This window comes from Patiria miniata, unplaced genomic scaffold (assembly GCF_015706575.1).
Source record: "Patiria miniata isolate m_02_andy unplaced genomic scaffold, ASM1570657v1 HiC_scaffold_19, whole genome shotgun sequence".
NCBI classification, from domain to species: Eukaryota; Metazoa; Echinodermata; class Asteroidea; order Valvatida; family Asterinidae; genus Patiria; species Patiria miniata.
This window is the reverse complement of record NW_024037057.1, coordinates 1,087,405-1,098,049: the sequence shown is the minus strand read 5'-3', so window position 1 is coordinate 1,098,049 and position 10,645 is coordinate 1,087,405. Positions and strand designations below refer to the sequence as shown.

The 10,645-nt window shown below is 41.0% G+C and overlaps 1 protein-coding gene across 1 annotated transcript; it reads right to left on the bottom strand.

The window, feature by feature from the left end:
- Nucleotides 1–376: 376 nt before the first annotated feature.
- Nucleotides 377–6,030, bottom strand: LOC119726089. The gene is made up of 4 exons (XM_038197705.1): nt 5,846–6,030; nt 5,078–5,141; nt 1,769–1,884; nt 377–898 (listed from the first exon to the last, which is right to left on the bottom strand). The coding sequence occupies exons 1-4, from the start codon at nt 5,919–5,921 to the stop codon at nt 783–785; spliced, it is 372 nt and encodes a 123-aa protein (XP_038053633.1). The 5' UTR covers nt 5,922–6,030; the 3' UTR covers nt 377–782.
- Between the last annotated feature and the right edge of the window lie 4,615 nt (nt 6,031–10,645).

Sequence of the window (10,645 nt, the reverse complement as noted above, 5' to 3'; positions counted from 1 at the left end):
ATCTGTTTGTTTTTAATTAACGAGTACAATTTAACCTGTTCTAATAAAAAATATTCAGTTTGTACTTTGTACGCACAAGCAAGCATCTAGTGATAATGCGGCAGACATACATTTGACTATTACTCCTGCAATGGGGATTTTTAGAAGATTTTACAAACTCGTAAAATGTCCGTGTTTTACGAACTGCAGTAGAGAATGCGACACCACGTAGTGAACCTTCAACCATTTGCCGTCAATAAATTCAGTTATCTCTCAGATAATCTGTCTGTTGGTTTGCATGTCAGTTTAAGTCGGCATTCTTAAATCATGAACTCTTGTACAGTCTTTGGGATAAAACATCACACACTGAGAATAACTCACGCACAAACGCAGTATATTCAGGTCTGTGTAAAAGTATTTATTTACATTCCAAATATAAACATTTGCTGCGGTTGTATTTACAGTTGTACAAATAAAATATGCTAATCGCCCATCACCACAAATAATCAAAAAATTCATAGGAAGGCATGTTTAGTTCTTCAAGTAGTCGATAGAAGAGGATTGCTTATGTTTTTGACACAATTTGTTTGTCCCGGTGAATGAAATAGTATGAAGCAAAGATGGCGGAAAACTTGGCTACATCTCAGTAAACACAATTCTCTGGACAGCAGGAATCTTCATTTCTGCAAATAATATTTGAGTAGATTTGTAACAGCGAAGTAAACGTTGCCCGCTCGAAAGAAATTGAAAGGTAAATGATTAATTTAATTCAAAATGAGAACCAATCTCTTGTCTCGATGTCTCTAATGGCAATGCTCCTCGACCTCCTCCCAGACGCAACCCTCGTCACAACACTCGTGGTTGAGATCTCGCTTGGAACGATTCAGGAACCCGCCAGCCTCCTCTGGCTCCAGAAACTCTGAAACGAGAAAGAAAAAGCAAGTTATCCTTGTGAATGGGCAAGTAGGCCTAGTGGCTTCGTGCACAAGTAACCCCTCACAGGCATGAAAGGAAGAGTTGGGGAGATCCATAGAGCTATATTAAATTACTAGAGCGCTAACTCCTCATTCTTGGGCGCGGAGACGCTTTGAAGCCGTCCTGGGCGCAGACATTTTGAATTCATGCGCGTGTTTGTAGAACGTAATGAAATCGGATGGATTGAATTTTGAAAGTGTACCCTAAATGCAACGCGCAAGTAGAACTTGCGCAAACAACTTAAGCGCGTCATGACAGTTCAAAAAAAGTCACGGCAAAAAGCATCTGCAGCGAATACGCGCACGTGTTGCGCTGTTTGCGTAGAGCAAAATGACACGCTCATTTGCTGATCGTGCGTTTCGGTTTTGGGCGTATCGGCTTCGATAACGCACTGGTATGGAATACAAACGTAGATATGCAAATAGCCGTACAAAAGCCGTACAAAATTGCTAGTTCTCCATAGGTTTGTGTATAAACATGGATGCGCCCATCAGGCATTACTTTGTACTTGAGTTAGCGCTCTAGTACCTTACTTAACCGCAATCTTTACCTTTTTACTTAAGTTAATTTGTTTTTAAAAATAGTACAAGTTACTTCATTCAGTCGAGATACTAGAAAGACTTGTGTTCATGTACTTTAATTGTTATTTTATATTATTTTATTATAAATGTAGGATGAGGGTGGTAAAACTGGTTCCCGTGCCATATTCGAATTAAGAGATTCGGAACCAGCCTGTAGTTCCAAATGTGTGTATATACGGCGCGCTAGGCCAGTGAGCTGTTTAGATTTGTATAAAACAGTGCCTCGGACCTACCTGCTCGGTCGGCATCTCTTTCCCTCGGCACGACTGAACAGGTACAGTACTGCTCTTTTTTCCTCTCAAGTGTCGGGTTACAGTACCAGTGTTTGGGGCCAACACCCAATATGCTCCTGTAAGAGTAAATCAATATGAAGTTTAGAATCTAAAAAGCCCGGTTCATACTCTGCGCGAAGGCGAAAGCGATTGCGAATTTTTTTTCAACTCGGGCGAATTTCGAAGCGAATGTTTCATGACGTCAAATTCGCTTCGCATTCGCATGAAGTATGAACCGGGCTTAAGAAGAAGGCTTTTTGTCTAAGATCCTTAAAAGTTCGGGTTCTTTTTCTGTAAGATGAAAGGGATACAATGTAATGCGCCAATCAATGGTCCTTTGCCTCCCCCTCCCGTGCTGACCATGGGCGTCGCCAGGATTTTTTTTCAGTGGGGCAAAGCAAATTTTCCCCAAACATTCCTTTACTTTTTCATTATATTCTCAATTTATCATATTTCCGAGCGTGAGCAGGGGAGCGTTTGCCCTACCCCCCATCAAATTAACAGCAATATGGTTTCGCACCTCTTTTTTCCAAGACCCCCCCCCTTGCCTCCCCTCCCCTCCTTGCAACGCCCATGGCGCTGACCCACACTGTAAAATATCCTGTTACCCCATGGGTGCCATCAAATTCCCGTACAAGGGCAGTTCCGTAAAATTCAACGTACGTCCGACCACATGATGCACATGTACACGGGTCGTTAAGGTGGTGGTACCTTAATTTGGTTTGTAAATTGCTTTCTACTCATTACATGTCACATTATCAGTGGTGTATCACATTCACTTTTCCAACATCAGCTCATTAACTGTCTGAAATGTACGTCCAAATTTTAATTGCTCGAGGTCTTGCTCGTCCAGGAAGTTGTACTGGAAGTAGAGCCTCAAACTCAGCCCCTAATGGCGCCTACGAAACCCTTGAATAGAAAAAGTAACGTGCACAACATTTCGTAGAATTGGCGATTATTTTTAGTACAGTGATTTTGCAAGAAAATCGTCAAGAAAAAGACCTTTGTAAGAATACCGTACCAATTCATGGAAACTGATAAATCGCCTGACTTGCATGAAAGAGAAATATCCGCGTGTCAAAAACTGACCTCCCACTTCTTAATATCTAAAATGAATACGGACAAGTGTAACTAGACTCGGTGTACTCGTTCATAGATGAAATTTTATGAAATCATTTTGTGACGGTCATTAGGTAAAAAGATGTCTTTGATGGTAATTTTTTTTGAAACCTCAGAAAACCTTTTTTGAAAGGACTCATTAGCATTTACGTGTGACATTTTGTTAAGTGACCGCTGATACTGGACTGTACTCAAGCCAGCCCGACTAAATCTAGAACCCATCGGCTGTAGGTAGGTAAATCTTCGCGTAGTTATACATTCTCGTTCTCGAGCAAGTACGCAATGTGAAAACAAGCGTGAACGAATTAGGAGAATATAGAAACGAAAATGCCGGATGTGAAAGGTCGCAAATGAAATTCGTTTTACCCATCTCAAGTGATTCTTCCCCAATTTTTCTAGAAGGATACCAATATAACACAACATGAGCGTATCATTCTGCCAAAAATCATAGCAAGAGAAAGGCCAACCCAGTGTAAAATGCCCATAGGAGGGCCGCGATTTTTTTCCCCAAACGGACATCCGCATATGGTGAATGCTATGACGTTTTGGACTGTAATTCTCTTAAACCGTGAAACAATATAAAATTAGAAAAAAAAAGAATTCGAACGTAATGAAATTCGAACTTTATTTCCCTTTAACAAGTCTCAGATAAGAAAAGAAACAAAATCGGGTAAAATGGTGTTTCGAACCCACATCGCGGGGATCACTCGCGGTACAAAACCACGACTCCACCAACTGAGCTATCGAACCGCTCGGCTAATCCTGGAAATTCCTGATAATATATTAGGCCTAAGCCTATATACCTGCATACGTATCATTAAAGGGTCGTAGAGCGCGCTCAACAACCATGTAATGCTGATTTTGTTTAGGAAACAAAATCGCAGGCGGGCCGGCTGCACGAGGGTTCCGGAAGCCGAGCTGCGTAACATTTTTACTTTTTTTTCGTCAGGGGAAACTTATTTATTCAGAAGAAACGTTTCTTTTGCGTTTTACAATAAGTATAAACAAGTGATATATTTATCATTACATAAAAGAGAGAATGGGTCCCATTTTGCATTAAGTTTAGCACGATCACCATTTCTAGTAAATATAAATTTTTCCGAGTATCGTTTTAGCTCATTCTTAAATACTAAAAGAGACGGTTTGCTACCATTCATCTTCATTTTGTAATTATGGTTACGGCATATGAGAAGACTTAAGTTGAGGGCGCTCCAGTTTTTGTTAATTGTGCCAAATAAAATCATCTCGCAATCTACAAACACATTAATATTCAAAGTCTTCTTAATCCCATCCCTAATTTGGGTCCAGAACAATAAAGAAATCTCACAAGTAAAAAATAAGTGAATCAGAGTTTCCTTTTTTACATGAGAGAAGGAACACAAGTCGTTCTCCCCTTTAGCAATCTTTACCAAATAAGAATTGACGCCCAGGATTCTATTTTGGATTATAATTTTACATTTTAACATGGCGGCTAGTCATGGTTGCCAGCAGGGTTAATTCCTGAAACATTTACGGTCAATGTAATTACGGTATTACAGGATTTACATGATTACAGGAATCAGAGGCTGCAAATATATGCCGGAGTTAATACGGTCACTTTCGGGCTCCAAAAATAACGACTAACCACATTCTAATTGCTCAGATTTCCCGTAGTTGTAACAGTGATGTACCGTAAACCAGTGCAGTATGGGGCAGTTGAGGGCACGGATAGGGTGTGGTAAAGCCCGGCGCACACCTTTCCGATTTTACCGGTTCATCGGATCATCGGGCCATCGTGCAGGGGCGTGCGCTGAAAATTCAGACTGATCTGACCGTGCACATGGCGACCTGATGAAATCAAACATGTTTGGGTTTTTTTTGCATCCGATTTCACCGGATCCGAAGTCACCGGCAAGGTGTGCGGGCAGCACTCCGATTTCACGGGACGCCATATTTATGCTAACTAATCAGATTCACGAAGGAAGTCACATGATTCAAAATTGACGGCTGCCATTTTGACGGCTGACAGTACAGTAGTCAGCAATTTCTTATATTGAAACATAGAGAAGGATAGGCCTTTACTTTGGATGATTTTTTTCCCAGCAAAGTATAGAAACTTTAAATCTTGGTAGTTAAGCTTAACATCTCCACGGACTGAAAATTGGGACTCACTTTTCTGATTTCACTTGAGCCGCCAGTTTCTCGCAAACCTCGTCGTCGATAACAATGGCTCCATCTGAAAACATTGAAAAGAACATTGTCAACCAATTTCCGTAAAACACACAGTTTTACAGTTCAGCTTATATTTCTGTTCGAGCCCAATGGGGCCAAGCTGAAAACATGTTCTAAAACAAGGGCAATTGAAATTGCCCTTGGCTATGCACTAGGGCTAGGGTACTGAATTAGGCCAAGACGAACAAGATGAAAGCCTGCATCACAGAAATGCAAAGTGAATCGACTTAATATACAAGGAAATCTAAAACTGTGAAGGCAATTGTATCTTTCGGGCCTACAGGTTCACTGAAACATTACAAGCATTTGTGTCCATCCCAAGGGCCAGTTTATATTTTAGGGCCAGTCTGCTGACGACTGTACGAACTCGCGTTTCCACCTGTTCAGAACCACACTCAAGTCACAAAGAATATTTGATTGTACATGTGCATTAAGCTCTGCATCCTTGCCCCATTAACCATGTGTGGAAAAATCTGTAGATGGTCTTAAATATGGACTTGCTTGTACTATATCAAAAAATTTCATCTGTTCCTGCGATTTACCAATTAATTTTGTGTCTAGTACTTGTCATTCCTTCTTCAAAAACTCGCGCCGAAATTACTTTGCTCTATACATTAATAAAGTAACGATAACATGCTTAAACGATTATGCAGGCATTTCAGCCGTTCCGATAGAGGATTTAAACCGTAGCAAACACGTTGCAATTACCTTTGAATTCGGCATCATCCGCAAGGGCGACTGCCAAACAGGCGCACAGAAGCAGCGCCAGGATCCAGCGCGTCATGGCGAAGTGGTTGTGGGATTGCAGACGGCGGTGGGAACAGCAGCACACACGGTGGTCGGTCCGCACAGTACGGAGTGACAAATCACGAACAGCGTCTTTTATGAACTCTGCTGGCCCAGTGAATTCACCAATATTCCTAAATGTTCTTAACCGTGCGAGAAAAAAAGGCACTTCAGCTAACGATTGACAATTCTTAAAATTGACTACCAGTATATCTTACGTTCTCATTACATTTTGAGACTGGAGTGGTTTTTTAAAATTATCTTTAATGGTATTTAATAAAAATTATTACCGGTGGAGCCAAATGTCATTATTGTGTTTATCCAATTTTTATATTTCCATTTGGTTGTCTAGCGTCCCGATTGTTTTTATTACAGTTTAATTAACGTTTTTAACTATCACAAGTGGTGCTTGGGGAAACTGTTGGCAAGTTTGTAATAGATTCCGTCGATGCTCATCATTGTGGTAAGGTCACTTGCCATCATCATATTTATTTCGTACGCACGTGTCCAGCGCAAACTGGAAGGTTTCAAAGAGGGAACCAACGCCCCCGCACTGAACGTCTCCAGTAGTAGCAAGTGGTGCTGGGGGAAACTGTCGGCATGTTTGTAATGAATTCCGTCGATGCTCATTATAGCAGCTCATCCAACATGAGTGCCCTAGCTCCCCTGTCAAAACCATTTTTTTGGCCAAGTTGCGAGATGTGATCCCCAATTCCAGCTACTTATTGGTAGGGTGCCACCAAGCGTTTGTCTTGAGATAGCCACTTTTTAACTTTACGATCAATATTAGCATATAATTCTGTAGATTATTGTTTACAAAACAAACACCAAAACATTAAGAAGACTCCAACAAAAATTTTCAAACGGAACCCAACAACAGCAGCAGCAGCGCAGCAGCAGCAGCAGCAGCAGCAGCAGCAGCAGCATCAGCACCAGCAGCAGCAGCAGCAGCAGCACCAGCAGCAGCAGCAACAACAACACCACAACACCACAACAGCCACAACAGCCACAACAGCCACAACAGCCACAGCAGCCACAGCAGCCACAGCAGCCACAGCAGCCACAGCAGCCACAGCAGCCACAGCAACCACAGCAACAACAGCAACAAAAAACAACAGCAGCAACAACAACAACAACAACAACAACAACAACAACAACAACAACAACAACAACAACAACAACAACAACAACAACAACAACAACAACAACAACAACAACAACAGACAGCCAAACAAACAAACCATGTCCATTGGCGCTGGTACGTAGCAGCTGATCTCTTTCAGAAAAAAAATGAGGGAAACACATAATCGCACATCATTGTGGTAAGGTCACTTGCCATAATCAATATACATGTATTCGTACGCACGTGTACAGCGCAAACTGGAAGAAATGAGAGGGAACCATCGCTTCAAACTGAAAGTCTCCAGTAGTAGGTGAGGCGTAAATCAGCACAAGGTTTGTGTTGTTGAGAGAAAAGGCATTGAATATGCATAAAATGGGCAATCAGAGTTAGAAAACACGTACCAAAATTGAAAAAGAGACTTCGTGTCCGTATTAGGGTTGTGCTAACCCGACCCGAAAACGACCCGAAAACGACCTCGGTTTGGGTCGGTTTGTCCATCATTTCAGTCGGGTCAGGTTGGTTTCGGTTTTGCGTTTGCAATTTTTGGGTCGGGTAGGGTCGGTTAAGCCATTTTGGAAAAACCCAAAATAAACCGGAAAAAACCCGAAACAATTAAACATTTTTACACGGTGCAAATTTATTGCAGTCACTGTACTAATTAAGCCTATAAAATAAATATCAATCAGAACTGCTACAATACACTGTGAGATACAATTTCTTACTGGCTCCTTCTGAGTTAGGGCCTTTAAATTTATAATCAGGCCGTACGCTGGGGGTGTTTCTGGGGTTTCAAACGACCCCCCCCCCCCCCTTGATGACGAGTACCGCAAAGAAATTTAAAACTAACCAAAAAAAAAATAACAAATGATAAAATCAACTTCTGATCATGACTTACTCCAAATTCAGGGGAAAAAGGCCAAATTCCTCGGATTGCACCACTGTACAGAGCACATAGTATCCACACTTTACTAAGGCCCTTCAGCAGGCACCGAGGGGGCACCGAGGGCGGACCAACATCTTTTCCCCTTAATTTCCAGGCCACCACAAGTGCTGCAAATTTGAAAAGCAGGGAGATGGGCTGGACCTCTTTTGGCGCTCCAGGTCGCTCCTTTTTTCGTATTAGTTTATTCGCATTTTATAAAGCTGTGCGGCTAAGGTAGGTCATTAAGTTCAGGAGAATACACGAGAAAGTGTGGGTTCGTTCGTGCCTCGTGAATTCGTAAATTAAGAATCCACACTTGCGAGCGTATTCTGCGATTGCGTCAACAGAAGTATAGGAAAGAATGTTGCAACCTGACGCCACTTTTTCTTTATATATCATCTCAATGAAGGCCATTCGTTGCAGAAATGACGATAAGACATGAATCTGGGACTAAGAAATGCTTCCAATTTTGTTAGGAAATACTTGAAATGACTCTCCATAGACTTTGTACACCAGCGCGGAAGTGGCGTCAGGTTGCAACATTTTTTCCTGGCGTGTTCAGCATGTGTATTGCCACACCCGTAAAACCAAGTCATTTTGTGTGTATAGGCTCCTTACGTCAAAATGGATAGTTCAGACGACGATTCATTCTGACTAAAAAATAGATTTTGCAGTGACGGCGGAAAATCTGACGGTGAAGATGCGTTGCAATTTTCTGAAAGCAAATTTTCACGCAGACGGTCCTATTCATGCTCATTATGGAGAGCAATAGTTCGACGTGTTCAAAGTGTGGATTCGTAATTACGAATCCACACTTTACTAAAGATTCCTCTGAATCCACACTTTGTGACCAGTGTAAGAGATATTCGTAGATCCGAATCCACACTTTTTAACAAAAGTGTGACGTAAGGGGGTAGTCATCTGTATTCCTCTTTGTTTTTAATAATTCTTTAGAAAGACACTTCCTTGGCAAGCAGCAAATTATGAATTCTCAGTGGGGGGCACCTGGGGAGATGGGAATTTGCCATTTCCTCTACATTTAATGTTCACATCATTTTGATGACCAAATTCTGAAAACTTGAGTCAAAAAGTCTTCTTTTTTCAGCAGCCTCACACCCCTTCCTATCAAAAATAATGATTACCATGCAAAGCGCCACGGGAACTTAGACAAAAAAAAATAACAGTAATGCCGGGCAGGCCCTTTGAGAACCAAAATCTACGATTTTCTAAATTCAATGAGGGCCAATCTGCACTGGGTGAAATTTTTAATGTCTAATTAAACACCTACATAATTTATTCCATTAACAGGCGGCTAATTATGGAACTTTAACTCGTTCTTAAGCACAAATGCTGGGAGGTATCCATTCTTAAGTTGTGGATCTTACATTTTAGTCACGTTAATTAGCTTTAAGTGAAGGTTTCGCACATGTGCTCAATATTCTAATTAACGGTCAAACTTAGCGCTAATTAGGCCATTCTTAAGCATGGAACGCACGGGATTTCTCATTCTTAAGTTATTGGTCATTTAACACTAGTTATTAAATACTAATCGAATACTACCTTTTCGCGCTGGAACCGTGCTTGTGCGCGATATTTTAATGAAAAGTCAAGTTTGGGGGGTCTTTAGACGGTGTCCCCTCCCAAATGCACGGGGTGAGACACTAAAGAATGACGGTTTTGAAGGTTGGACTCCCCACCTACTCGCTGCCACCATCAATCATACCTGACGGCTTCAATCCGTAGAAGCAAGCCTCTCCTTCTTAACTAAAGGGTCCCTGCAATGAACTTTCCCGAGGAACACATTTTGTGCAACTTTCTACTATTCTTGAATTGTATGAAAACTATATATTTGATATACTTTTTTGGTTAATCTTATTGCAAAGTGCACTTAATAATATTCTTTAAACATTTGAAAGTGTCCATGCTTTTCCGGACTGTTGCTGTTGCTGTTATGCCATTTCAGGAAGACACTGTTCAGATTTAGGGGTTTTCTGTTCAAATTGTGAACCCAAAATGTGCTATTTGAAAACGTTTTTGAAAAGGGGATGCTCATTGGCTTACTACCATGTACCATCGCAAAAAAGAATCACCAAAGAAAACAAATTCATGACAGCAAAATATCCAAAATGCTAGCAACTGTTTGTGCTGAAATAGCCGTGTAAACGGAAAAGGCACCAAAATGCCTTTAAAAATGGAACAATAAAACTTGAAAATAAGGTTAAAATGTGATACAAAGATGTATTTTCAAGGTTTGCTTTGAAAAATTACCTTGCATGGGCCCTTTACATAGGTGTTCAGACAGACATACGCTTGAATAAACCTAAAGGAGTGGAACTGTGATCGTCTCATGGAAGTGGCCTATGAAAACATTTGAGAAATTTCCCAAGAGACGTGTTCCCGATGGTAAAACCATTGCCAAACATAATGCCCCGATGTCCTGCACGTCAAGAAATCGTCAACGTAAATATACTTGCAACGTTTAATCAAGTAGAAAAGATCAACAGTGAAAAAAAAAATCATTTCATTGCATATATCTTGTTTACCTCATAACAGTTAATTGGTTAATTTATACATTTTTACAGTTACCAAGATTTCGGGGAAAACATCAACCTCGGAGGGAAATAGGAAAAATATCAATTCCAATATCTCATTAGCTTGAATGACCAAACGATGAAAG

Coding starts and splice junctions, on each gene's coding strand:
- LOC119726089 (XM_038197705.1), bottom strand. CDS start 5,921: ATGACGCGCTGGATCCTGGCGCTGCTTCTGTGCGCCTGTTTGGCAGTC. Junction 5,142..5,845: donor GGATGATGCCGAATTCAAAG/GTAATTGCAACG, acceptor CAATGTTTTCAG/ATGGAGCCATTGTTATCGAC. Junction 1,885..5,077: donor GCTCAAGTGAAATCAGAAAA/GTGAGTCCCAAT, acceptor TTACTCTTACAG/GAGCATATTGGGTGTTGGCC.